Genomic DNA, 14,075 nt, shown 5'->3' on the forward strand with positions numbered 1-14,075 from the left:
CATTGCCAGTCCCCCAACAATGGGCTTCTAGAAAGGGAAATGGAAATATCTGTGTTCTATTTTCCATTTGGGATGCGGTATGAAATTATAAGTGTTAAATAAGAGAAAAGCAAAAAAACCCTCAACTTATGGAAACAAAGACTATTCTTTTTTTTTTTTTAAGATTTTATTTATTTATTTGACAGAGAAAGACACAGCGAGAGAGGGAACACAAGCAGGGGGAGTGGGAGAGGGAGAAGCAGGCTTCCCGCTGGGCAGGGAGCCCAATGCGGGGCTCAATCCCAGGACCCTGGGATCATGACCTGAGCCGAAGGCAGACGCTTAACAACTGAGCCACCCAGGTGCCCCAACAATAAATATTTTGTGAGTGAACGAATTTAAATATTATAAATTAAGCATGTAAAACATACATGCACTCGGGGCACCTGGGTGGCACAGTCGGTTAAGTGCCTGACTCTTGGTATCGGCTCAGGTCATGGTCTCAGGGTCCTGGGATCGAGCCTTGTGTCAGGTTCTGCGCTCAGTGTGGCGTCTGCTTGAGATTCTCTCTCTGCCCCTCTCATCTGTGCTGTCTCCCTCTCAAATAAATAATAAATAAATTGGAGAGAATTCTTATTAACACCTGACTTGTTTATCCTCATTCTCCTAAGTGCAACGTCCATTCTGATTTTCTACAAGGGTAAGAAGGGAAGCAACAAGTTTCTGTCTTCTCTCCTCCCTCCATCCAACTTTGGCTCATGTCTGCCACTCACCTGAACCGCTCCTCCCAGCATGACAGCCACCAGCCCCATGGACATACTCAGTGTCTGCGACTCCACGGTACTCTCTGCCTGGTGCGCCAAGCTTGCACACGCTCGCTGCAGCGTGGCTGCTACGAAGTCCACAATCTGCGACAGAAAGAGAATTTAGAATCGGTGAGGACTAAGAAAAAGAATCTCAAAATTCTCTCTACATCCTCACCTTCTTCCTCATCAACATCATGAAGGGCAAGAACCTGCAAGAACAGGCATGGTGCTCAGTGTCTTAAGTGCACAGTATCACCTACATCTCATGTCAACTCTGGGAGGTCAATGCTCCTGTCCTCATTTTTTTTTTAAGATTTTATTTATTTAGGGGCGCCTGGGTGGCTCTGCACGTTAAGGGTCTGCCTTCAGCTCAGGTCATGATCCCAGAGTCCTGGGATCGAGCCCCATGTCAGGCTTCCTGCTCAGTGGTGAGTCTGCTTCTCCCTCTCCCTCTGCCTGCCACTACCACCCCCCCGTGCTTGTGTGCACTGTGCCCCCATAAATTAAAAAAAAATTTATTTATTTGAGAGAGAAAGGGAGAAAGCACAAGTGGGGAGAGGGGCAGACAGAGAGGGGCAGAGGGGCAGAGAGAAGCACACTCCCCACTAGGCAGGGAGCCTGATGCAGGGCTCGATCCCAGGACCCGGGGATCATGACCTGAGCTGAAAGCAGACGCTGAACAGACTAAGCCACCCAGGCGCCCCCTCAATTTTTTTTAAGTAAACTCTACTCCCAATGTGGGGCTCAAACTCATGACCCCACAATCAAGAGTCACATGCTCTCCTGACTGAGCCAGCCAGGCACCCCGTCCTCATTTTTTGGTGAAGAATCTGTGAGCTGGTCAAGGCCATGTAGTCAGTAAATGAGAAACCTCACTGATACTTTCCCAAATGTTTTAATATACTAACCAACATCCTTGACTTTTCATGAATTTTGCCAGGAAATTAAAATGAAAAATGATTTGATACTTTCTGACCATCTTAGAGGGTCCTAGATCTGCTTCTCCTAATGTGGACTCCCCCTGCCCCAACCTGGTTGTGACAGTCTGATTCTAGTAAGCAAAGAATGGAGGAAGAGGCGCTCAATTTTATCTAGAACTGAATCCCCAAACAACCTGTACAAAGATCCAGAGTCATTTTTTTAAGTATCAAATATTTTTAAAGGATTAAGATTATTCATATTTAAGATTTTATACAGCATTTGGCTAACTAAGCTTTAAATGGAATTAATTTGGTCAGCATCATTTTAACTGCACTTGCATTAATCACCTTAAGTAGAAATAACTTTGAATAAAAGCAAACACACACACATCCGTGCATCTGAATGCACACACGTGCAAGCATGCACACACACACGCATATTCAGGATTAATGGCTCAAAAGGGAAAAATCATTTTGAAAGTGGTACAGCTGAGATAGGTAATAATAAGCCTCTAAATACCATGCAAGCTTGCATGTTTAATTCTCTGGGCAAATCACATGCTATGCTATGCTAGAGTCTATTGCAAGCTTAAAGTCAGGAGAATGGCTTGTTACCACTTGTCTTTGGAGCAAGGCAGGAAACTAGAAAGGTTATTAAAAGTTCCACTTACTGAAATGAATAACGCTGGTTATGGCAATTTTCACTACCCTCTCAAGCCTAAGACTTTACTGATATTAGAAGTTAAGGACACTGGCCTTTCTAGAGAAAATGCTACACTTACCATCTTTTGCCTCCACAAAGTTTTCTAAAGCACCCCTTGATTATAGGAAGCTCCTACTTCAGCACAAATGTACTGTTAAATTGCTGGAAAAGATCTAGCCCTTTCCACTTCTTCTAAGTCCTTCTTCTCTCTCTCTCTCTATATATATATATGAAGATGCTGCAAAACAAGCAGTATGATCCTATTTTTGTTAAGAAAAAAACTCTATGCTTGTATGTATGTAAAAAAAAATCCCCAAAACCAAAAAACAAAACATCTGGGAGTTTAAACTATGGTTTGATAGCCAGCTGTTATTGTCATCCATGAAGTGCCTTTCCCCCAAGCTTTTTTCTTGTAGCAACAAAACCACCATGCCCATCTGGACAACAGCTCCTCCCGGCTACTACTCATTTCCTGTGACTGATGCAGCTGCCAGTCACAAGGATAGGTATGTAACTGAAGCGTGTTCTAGAATTTACATACGTTGTGGAGAGGAGGGAGAGACTTTTACTTTTTACTTAACCATTTTTGTAATGTTATGTAATCTAAAAAGCCAAATATTCCTGAACGTTTATAATAAAAAACAGCGGTGCCCTACCCCACTTCTCCCCGTCTGCTTGTGGCTCTACAGAGGCAACCACATTTAATGGTTTAGGTGCTTAATAATAACATTAAACATTTACTATTTACCAGGTACTGTTCTGAACACGTTACAGATATTAATTCCCTACCTCCTCTCCCCTTCCAATGGGGATGTATAAACCTGCTGCCAACATCCTGGCAGTCGGGTGGGAGCGGGCTGAGGCCTCACTGTTGAGTCTGCAGACAGCAACCTAATGCTCCAGTTTTTCAGTTTGCTGCTGCCACCCAAGTTCACCATCTCTCAAGAATATGCCTCTGGGCTTTCGCTGGGAAGGGGAGGTGTTTGTACAAATCTGAGGAAGGAATCAAGGGGTCTACTGAACCTTGCAGAGCCTTTCAACCTGTTTTAAGCTCTAAATTCAGCTTCATCTTTACAGCTCATCTACCACCTCCAGTCCTTCCAGTGTTCTGCAATGAGAAGTAGCTTGCCTTTTTTTTTCTTTTTCTGTTCAAAATAAAATGTGAACAGCTTCATTGAGGTATAGTGCTTTGCTTCTTGACTTCTCCCATGCAGGCACATAGCTCTCCATTTTCGGAGCTGCTAGATCAGCTATTTCCCAGTTTCCAAATGTTACTCTCTTTTATCTGCTCTCTCTCCTCTCCTGCTCTGTTGGCCCCTGTGGTTTCCAGAAGGAGCAGATAAACACATGTGTTCAATATATTATCTTTAATCAGAAGTCCATACTTCTTAAATTATGCACTTGTTGTTTAATATTTCTACAATGAGCATGTGTTACTTGTGTTAAAAGCGTTTTTAATATATGAGAAAAAAAAATCATATAAAGCACTTCTACTCTGCCAAGTACAGAGATCTAAATACAGAAAGGTGCAAAGGTAGCAATTTTTTGAAAGGACAAAAAAAAGGAAATCTCACTCATCCCACTCCATTTACACTGGCCTCCTTGCTGAGCCCTCCACACTGGAGACATGCTTCCTCTTAGCTGGAACACTCTTCCCCGAGGTATCTCTGAGGCTCCCTCCTTCCCTGCTTCCAGATCTCTGGTCATAAGCCTTTCTGGAGGGGTCCTGGGTGGCTCAGGAGATTAAGCTACCGACTCTTGATTTCAGCTCAGGTCCAATCTCAGGGTTGTGAGCTCGAGCCCCATGTTGGGCTCCACGCTGGATGTGGAGCCTGTTTAAGATTCTCTCTCTTCCTCTCCCTCTGCCCCACCCCACCCGCTCATGCACACGCACACGTGTTCATTCTCTCTCTCAAAAAAAAAAAAAAAAAAGCCACTTTCTCAGTGAGGTTCTCCATGACGACTCTATCTACCACACTGTCTTTACATCCCCTTTGTTTGATTTTTCTCTCTGGTAGTTACTTGTTTACTGTCTCTCTCTCCTGCGTGAATGTAATCCCATGAGGATAGATATGTGTGTTGTTCACTGCTGTGTCCCTGGCACCCAGAAGAGTATGTGGCACACAGTGGGCCTTTACTACATATGTGCAGAATGAAGGAGGTGGGGCGGCGCCTGGGTGGCTCAGTCGGTTAAGCATTTGCATCCAGCTCCGGTCATGATCCTGGAGTCCCAAGATCAAGCCCTGTGTCAGGCTTCCTGTTCAGGGGGGAGTCTCCTTCTCCCTCTGCCTCTGCTCCTCCCCCAGCTTGTGCTCTCTCACTCATGCTCTAATAAATAAAATCTTAAAAAAAAAAAAACTAAATAAAATTAAATTTAAAAAAAAAAAAAGAATGAAGGAACTGGGGAGTTGGTACAGGGCTCTGTATCCCTACACAGACCACTGAATGGTTTATTCCTCTCTGTATCTTCTCGTATACTATCTGCCAATATGTTTTATTGAATTTTTTAATCTTTTATCCATAAATACTTCAATATACATTCTAACAAGGAGTTTTTCTTTTTTAACAGAACTACTGTAATACCAGGAGCACCCGGCTGGCTCAGTCAGTAGAGCACGTGACTCTTGATCTTGTGATTCTAAGTTTGAGCCCCAAGTTGGGTGTAGAGATTACTTAAAAATAAAAATCTTAAAAAAAAACAAAAAACCCAACAATACATAACTACCGTACCATGATTACTCTCGATAAAAATTCCTTATACTTTCTAATACTTGGCCCATGACTGTTGTAAAAATGTCTTCTCACACAATTGGTATGTTTGAATGAGAATGCACACACTGCATTTAGTTGATATGTCTCTTTTAAGTTACAGAAGCCTTGCTCCTTTTTTATGCCATTTACTTGATGAAGAAACTGGGTCATCTGTACTCTAGAATGTCTCACATTCTGAAATTGGCTGATTTTGCTTCTTCATGGCATAGCATTGCTGTACCCTCAGTTTCCTTGATTAGATTCAGATTCACATTTTATGGACTTTTTTGTCTTTTGTTTGCTTGTTTGTGGGGTTTTCTTTGTTTTTGGGGGGAAGAACCCTTCCCAGGTGGTGCTACATACCTCCTATTGCATTACATTAGGAGACACATGTCTGTCTACTTCTGGTGATGTTGAGATCAATCATTCCAGGCTGAAAATATTTAGGGGAACATACACTGATATATACACTGACCCTGAAATCCACCAAAAAGTAAATGGATAAACAGATGGAAAACAAAATGGATAGACAGATGGAAACATAGATAAATATGTGATAAAGCAAATATAATAAAATCCTAATAGTAGAATCTAAGTTGTAGGTATATAGGTATTCACTATAAAATTCTTTCAAGTTTGAAAGTATTCATAATAAAATGCTGGGAGAAAAAAGGATCAGTTGAGTTGGATGTATTTGGCCTAATTACATTCATTATACAGTACCCCTAATAGTTTTAGCAGACATTGATTGTCACCTAGATCCATTATTTCATTATGGGATTGCAAAATATTAATTTGTAGGTCTCTTTTTGAATATTTTAGCTGTGATTCTTATATAAAGAAAATTTTTGCACCAGCTATTTGGTTACAATGAAATACAGTGCTGACAGAAAAGGTAAGATAAACGTTTTATTCTTTTGTTTATCAATTTACAAAATAATGACTTGATGCCCTAGAAACTTCCAGAGATGTCCAAAAGGGATTTTAGGGGGGAGAAGGGGACAGTGGCTCAGGTTTTTATAACTTTGATGTGTTGCAGGCATTTTTTTTTAAGATTTTATTTATTTATTTATTTGATAGAGAGAGAGAGAGATCACAAGTAGGCAGACAGGCAGGCAGAGGGAGAGGGAGAGGGAGAAGTAGGCTCCCCGATGAGCTTGAAGCCCCATTTGGTACTCAATCCCAAGACCCTGGGATCATGACCTGAGCCAAAGGCAGCCCTTAACCCTTAACCGACTGAGCCACCCAGGTGCCCCCAGGCATTATTCTTTTTAATACTCAAAATGCCCTATCTGTGGCCAAGAGGAGATCTTTCAAGTTGGCTCCTGAGTACTACTGATATGACTTCATTCATCTCAGGCATCTTCCTTTTCTTTAGGCACAACAAGATGCCCTGAGGCTTACAGTGGACAATTCCTGCCCTAGACCTTGAATGAACCTTTACTCCAATGAGCTTTGTGTTCTTCCAGTAGGACGTGATATTTAGAAACTACAGTCCAGCACAAAGGATGCTCAGTATAGCTGGGTTGTCACTGCTGCCTGGCATGGACAGTGGAATGAGCAAGGGACTATCTATTTTTTAAAAAGAAAAAATTAATTGTGAGTTCATATGAATACTTCCAAATGAAAGTCACTATTATAGGAATTTTAGTCAAGCTCTGTAATTTTATATTCATAACTTTTTTTCTTATGCTGAAAATCTTGGTTCCTAATGATATTAACAAAATTACTTATAACATATATTATTTATAACTTATCCATATGTGTGTGTATTTCAAAATAAATACTAAAATTATCACTAGTAGTAAAACTACTAAATGCAATTTAATATTTTTTTGTGGTTCTTTTCATCTTGATACATTTTAACCTTAGCTGAAGGATAATTTAATGAGACAAGTCACTTCTCTATCAGCCTAAAACCATTGTTCCTTAATTAGGAACAAAGGCAGCTAAGTGCAAAAGCTCAAGTCATATAGTTTTTAAGCCATTTTCCCTTCCAACTAGCATCTTCAGACAAAAACATAAGGTCTGGGTGAAAAAGTCTTTAGGGAACTGATACAAACACAGGAGAAACAAATCACCCTACTGGGTAACACAGAGTCAGTGAACTGAAGGAATAAGAAGCAAAAAAGAAATCATGAACATAATTCTCATTAAACAGGCACGTAAGTTGGAGCTGACAGACAGCTGCAAATTTTCTCAGCAGGAGCTATAGTGAAACGCTGCTTAGCAACACCCGAAGGCAGATGACAATGAGGGCGATACAAAGAGCTGAAGAATCAGATTTAAGCGTGACAATGATACCATCTTACAACTGACTATTCACCAGCCAAGCAACAACTAATTCCAGTAATAATGGTAAAAATATGGTGACTGCATTTCCTATGCTTTATTACTTCTATTTCCTGGGTTTTTTGTTTGTTGTTTTTTTTTTAATTTTTTTTTCTTTTTAAGTAGGCCCCACACCCAATGTGGGGCCCAAACTCACGACCCTGAGATCAAGAGTCACACGTTCTACTGACTGAGCCAGCCAGGAGCCCCTTTTATTTCCTATTTTTTTATGAAGCTGGTAAACATAATGTCTGAGCCAACAAAATCCAGGAACTGATTCACATAGCTATAGTACCCTTCAAACATTTTAAAAAACATCTTAAAACTTCATAGGCTGCTGTGGAGATAGGGCATCAGGTAGATCTATGAAATTCAAAGTGGTATTATTATCATTAACGATTTTTTTTTAAATTTAAGTTTTCTAATCATGCTCAACTTTTGACACATGTTAGAATCATCCATGGGGCTTAAAAAAATAGAGATGCCCAGGCGCTAATGCAGACATGCTGAATCAGAATCTCTATAAGCAGTGGGCCAGGCATCCGTATTTTGAAAAAGACTCAGAAAATTGTGTTTGCCCCCCAACATGAAGACCCTGTAATGTAACACATCAGTATCTACAACAATTCTCAAAGTTTTCTCTGCATGAGAATCACAGCCGGAGCCTCTCTAACATGCCAGTTTCTCTAACATGGTGGGACCTCCGCAAGTGCGGATTCCGTTGGCTGTCACGGGCTCAGTACTCTGCATGTTTAAGCAGCATTCCAGGTAACACGGAGGCAGGTGTACTCAAGCCATCCTCTGAGCAACTTCTTTTTTTTTTTTTTTAACATTTTTTGGAAAGCACGTAAAGAAACCAAAATAGACAAATACTACCAGCCTGGGATCTGGAACGTGGCAGCCACTGACCTGAGAGATGTTTGTGAATATCTGCTCAGACATCCTCTCGCAGAGAACAGCCAACAGCTGTAGGACCAGCAGCTTCTGCTCCTGGCCTTCCACAAGACTTTGGTGCTGCTCTAATTCCAAGAGGCTTTTGCTGGAGAAGTGCTTTGTTTTTAACTCTGCTTCATTTTCCATGGCCACATGAGTCAACTCCTATCAGCATTGGAGAAAAGAAAAAGTGAAGGAAAAAACCATAGAACTAAGGGCATCAACAACAGTGAGAAAACTCTGTTTGAAATGTATATGTAAAGAACTAGTCTAAGTGTTCATTGTAGCATTATTTACAATAGCCAAAATTTGGAGACAAAGGTCTAGCAATAGGAGAAGGAATAAATAAACTGCATTTATTATACTGGAGCAGTTGAAATAAATAAACTAGACCAATATGGAAATCAAAACAAAGATCTCAAGAACAGTGTTGAGAGAAAAATGGAAATTGTAGAATAATATGTATATTATGATATTTATATGAAGATTTAAAACTTCATAATAAAAAGCATACCTATACAAAGAGAACTAGTATGATAGGCTACTTACTTCATCAGCATTTTTTACGATCTCTACCACTAGCCCTGCTGAACTGAGACTTCAAGCCATGTAATATTTTCAAACACTTTTTAGAGACTATTAAATGCTTTCAGCACTTTTCTCTCTATAATATTTAATCTCTACTAGTAGATAATTCATTACTGTGGGGTTTGTAGGCTTTTCCCCTACACTTCACACTGTAAATTTCCTTGGGAAGGGAAAACCTTAAGTTCCTTAACAATTAATGCTTTACCAAAGAAAGAGGCAGTTTATTTTTATTTTTCAAAGATGTTATTTATTTATTTGACAGAGAGAGACACAGCGAGAGAGGGAACACAAGCAGGGGGAGTGGGAGAGGGAGAAGCAGGCTTCCCGCCAAGCAGGGAACCCGATGCGGGGCTCGATCCCAGGACCCTGGGATCATGACCTGAGCCAAAGGCAGACGCTTAACGACTGAGCCACCCAGGAGTCCCCTAAGTGGCATGTTAGAGCAATGGTTCCCAACCGTGCCTGGGAATTTCTGCTTCCCAGGGGAGAGTTAGCAGTGTCTGAGGACATTTCTGGTTGTCATAACTGGGAAGTGATATAGGCATCTAGTGGTAGAGGTCAGGGATGCTACTAAACATCCTACAAGAAAGCACAGGAGGGGTGCCTGGGTGGCTCAGTCGTTAAGCGTCTGCCTTCGGCTCAGGTCATGATCCCAGGGTCCTGGGATCGAGCCCCGTATCAGGCTCCCTGCTCAGCGGGAAGCCTGCTTCTCCCTCTCCCGCACCCCCTGCTTGTGTTCCCTCTCTCACTGTGTTTCTCTCTGTCAAATAAATAAATAAAATCTTAAAAAAAAAAAAAGCAAGCAAGCAAGCAAGGATAGGAAACCCCCAGCCTCCCAACAAAAAAATTACCCAGCCCAAAATGCCAATGGTACTAAGGTGCAGAAACCTTGGCCTAGAGCAAAGCCCTCTGGTTTTTTTGTTTTTTTAAAGATTTTACTTATTATTTATTTTAGAGAGAGAGAGAGAGAGCATGGGGTGGGGAGGACAGGAGAGGGAGAGAGAGAATTTCAAGCAGGCTGCATGCCCAAGGTAGAGCCTGACAAAGGGCTTGATCCCATGACCCTGAGATCACAACCTGAGCCAAAATCAAGATTCGGTCGCTTAACCAACTGAGCCATGCAAGCGCCCCTGACTTTTTTTGTTTTTTAAACAATTTTTTTAAATTCTCCATTTAAGAGCACATCTTCTTGGAATGTTATTTACAATGAGTGGCTAGGTAAGGGGATAGAATGTGAATACAGGAAGAGATGCCTGGGTGGCACAGGCGGTTGTGCAGCTGACTCTTGGTTTCAGCTCAGGTTGTGGTCTCAGGGTTGTGAGATTGAGCCACACATCAGGCTCTGTGCTCAGTGCAGAGTCAGCTTGAGATTCTCTCTCCCTCTGCCCCTCCCACTTGTGCTCTCTCTCCCCCTTTCTCTCTCTCTCTCTCCAAAATAAATAAATAAATCATTTTTTAAAATGTGAACACAAGAGGTAAGAAAAGTTATCAAAAAAGTGGCCCCTACTTCAAGTTCTAGAAGTGTTAGCCCTGATTCTCTCCTTGCAATTCCCCCATAACTACACCAACCTTAAACTCCTAAAACTCCTTAGACACTTTGTTTAGGGAAAATAAGGGAGAAAGCAGAGCTGGAGGATAGAAAATCAGAGATCACCCTGTTTACAGTCTCAAACAGTGCAAATAAGTAGTAGAGAATTGGGTACTGTCAGAGATTAGAGCAAGAGGAAGCACAATCACCAGCACTAAGAAACAGACCCAGAAAAGGTTTCAGGTGGTTACAAAATGAAATGAGAAGGGCAGAACTGCTAAATCTCCTTTCCAAATACCTGACAAAACAACAGTCAGAAAGGATAAAGGATTACTCCATAACTGCAAAACCTGCTATTAACTTCAAAAGAGTACTTATTGTCAACACAGAGCAAAGATTAACCCTTTCATAGATCAACAGTTCTACTCTGGTCATCTCTCAAAATTTAGGGCAGATTACCTCGGGAAATAGTTCGATCATACATGTACTGCTGAAGGTAAGTTTTTTTTCTTTTTACCAACCCAAAGGCTACTAAAAAATAAATTACTCTTACCTCCTTTGATTATTTCTCTCTTAGATTAGGACCTTAATTTTAGGAGCTAAAGTTATGACTGCCCTGGGGTGCCTGGGTGGCTCAGTCATTAAGCGTCTGCCTTCAGCTCGGGTCGTGATCCCAGGGTCCTGGGATCGAGCCCCGCATCGGGCTCCCTGCTCGGCGGGAAGCCTGCTTCTCTCTCTCCCACTCCCCCTGCTTGTGTTCCCTCTCTCACTGTGTCTCTCTCTGTCAAATAAGTAAATAAAATCTTTAAAAAACAATAATAATAAGGGCGCCTGGGGGGCTCAGTCGGTTAAGCGTCTGCCTTCGGCTCAGGTCATGATCCTGGAGTCCCGGGATCGAGTCCCACATCGGGCTCCCCGCTCAGCGGGGAGTCTGCTTCTCCCTCTCACCCTCTCCCCTCTCAACTCTCTCTCACTCTCTCACTCTCAAATAAATAAATAAAATCTTTAAAAATAATAATAAATAAAAAAAATAAAATTATGACTGCACTGAAAATTCAAAGGGGATCCTGGTGCTACCCCAGAATACAGCTGACCATGTCCTTACTATACATAGTTCTTACCTTCAAGCAGAAGATGAAGAAGTCACCTGCCAAACCGCACTCTTGGCAGTGGGCTAACAAGTCCCCAAGATGCTCTACCTGGCACTGCTCTGAGGACACCTTCTGGTACAGGGCTTCATCTTCATCTTCATCACTGCAACACAGGGTAAGATTTATCTTGGCAGTGTCACCCAGAGATTTTTTTTTTTTTTTGAAACTCCATAATAATCTTCTAAAGTAAGAGGGTATTTTCATACAATAAATCATTAGAAAGATCCCAAAATTTAAGTTATTTTCCTGTTTCTCCATGCTGAAAAAGTATTTATTCTCAGAAGGTAGGGTATCATGTCCTACGCAGTCATTTGCTCAGTGGGGAAAAGACTCATGAAGGAGGTGGCTTTGCAGATGGATGTTGAGAAATTACTATTATTTCAATAAATTGAAAAAGCAAGGAGAAATTAAAGTATAGGTTGTATGCAGATACTCTGGTTCCTGAGGAAGAATACAGAAAAAGAAGTCTGCAAAGGAAGGTCAGATCACAGAGGGCCTTCAAGGCCATTCAAAGAAAGCTAGACTTTTTTTCAAAGAGCCACTGAAGGGTTATGGGCAGTAGGAAAAGACACTATCCTTACAGGGAACATGCAGTCAATCTCAACTAATAACTAACCAGCAGAAATATGGAAATGCGTAAAGACTCAGAAAACTGAGTAGGCCAAATTTCCAAGTAATAAAATATGGCCAAGTTACTAAAAGCAATGCTACGATTTCTGCAAAAAGTTTTAAGAAACTTCTCATGAGGTACTAAGGGTTTTAGTTTTATTGCAGATTAAATGAAAAAACAAAGATACGATATTGTTATACTATATCACGTAAACAAACACAGAAGCACAAAGATGTACTACAAAACAAAACACTAAAAAAAATGCAAACAGTGACTAGGATCGTAGTTGCTTTTTGTTTTCCTCTTTATGCTTTTTTGTGTTATACAAAGAAGGTATGTACTCTTGTGATTAAAGAAGGAATAAAGTGTTTTCAGACTAAACTGAGAAAAAAGTGACATGTTGCTTCATATCATTGAAAAGTACAATTATGAAATAAACTTAATTTGGCCATCCCATTGGGCAGTAAGTCCCAATTTGCCAGTTCACTAATAACATGGCCTTTATACTCCTCTAGTAAAATAAATAACCTATAAACTAAGCTTAAGATCATTTCTTGTATTATCCCAGAATCTCCTAGTGTCCTTCAGATCAGTCATGTATCTACATCACATTTTATGTTAGGAAAAAAACTGAAATGGCTAAGAGTCACTTCTAAGCTTCTCTGAACCATCCTGTCAAAATGAAGTATTATATTCAAATACTTTTTTAAAAAGACATGACAATAATTACCTTATGAAGCTCTATTTCATTCATTCTTAAAATTTCAATGAAAAATGAGTCAATTCCAAATACTGTAGTTTATTTAGTTCCAGAAAAGTAAAAATTCTGGATCCAAAGATCATGAAATCTAAGCTGCTCTTTTAGTGTTTCTTTAAACAAACTTTTTATTGATAACTGGGGCTCCTGGACAGAATGATAGGGTAAAAGGTTTAGATTTGCCTTTAGGGGACTGGCAACAGGAGCAAGATCTTTAGAACAAAAGATAAAATCACACACACACAAACATATACACACACACACACACACACACACACTTCTTTGATATAGTGAATGTCAACTTTTTGGAGATATAGAGTGTCTTAAGTATCCAATGAAAACTATGGACCCTATTTTCAGAAAAAAATTTCTTGTATATAATTTCAAAAGGGACTGTGGATGCCTAGAAGTCCATGTAGAAACCTGGAGTTAAGGGTCCACTGCTTCTGGCAGTAGATGGAGATTCATTCAGTAACTGCCTATTCAGTTTTCTCCTACCATGAAGAGAAACTATAGTTTCAATAAGAACTGTCGATTCTGACATATGTGCACTAAGATGTACACTAGAGACTTGTCATGATGGCAATTAGCTTTAACTACTGATAAGTTAAAGACTATAAAATTCTCTATACAGTCACTAAAGTGGTCCCAGGTTAAACTGTTCCAAAGTGCTTTTGTAAAATAAACATGTCAAGAAATTTTAAACTCTTTCAGTTCAGGGGCATAGTTACAACCACAAAACCTATTAGTGCTCAACAACTCTCAAGAAATTGGTAGCTTGCGTTTGTACTGATAATTCTGCTTGCAATCAATGTGTTCTCCATTTTCCTCAAGTCCATCATATTGAAAGAGTGTCTTATAACTTTACTAAGTTAACCAGGAGCAAAAAATAAAATTTACACCTTAACAAACAGCCACACTTTGAATGTGATGTAAAAATCTGAGCTGTTGGGGCGCCTGGGTGGCTCAGTCGTTTGGCGTCTGCCTTTGGCTCAGGTCATGATCCCCGGGTCCTGGG

General features: G+C 40.6%; 1 protein-coding gene across 2 annotated transcripts in view; it reads right to left on the reverse strand.

Annotated features, from left to right (window-relative positions):
- TANGO6 (transport and golgi organization 6 homolog) overlaps positions 1-14,075 on the reverse strand; it is a 194,521-nt gene that overhangs the window by 130,278 nt on the left and 50,168 nt on the right. For both annotated transcript variants that reach the window (XM_073880079.1, XM_025888967.2), the window contains exons 10-12: positions 11,661-11,793; positions 8,400-8,588; positions 753-887 (exon numbers count right to left, since the gene is read on the reverse strand). In XM_073880079.1, coding sequence (XP_073736180.1) covers positions 753-887; positions 8,400-8,588; positions 11,661-11,793 — 457 coding nt within the window. The remainder of the gene's footprint in view (positions 1-752; positions 888-8,399; positions 8,589-11,660; positions 11,794-14,075) is intronic.

The sequence above is a fragment of the Callorhinus ursinus genome, unplaced genomic scaffold (assembly GCF_003265705.2).
Source record: "Callorhinus ursinus isolate GAN/ISIS: 27379988/994484 unplaced genomic scaffold, GSC_fseal_2.0 scaffold37, whole genome shotgun sequence".
NCBI classification, from domain to species: domain Eukaryota; kingdom Metazoa; phylum Chordata; class Mammalia; order Carnivora; family Otariidae; genus Callorhinus; species Callorhinus ursinus.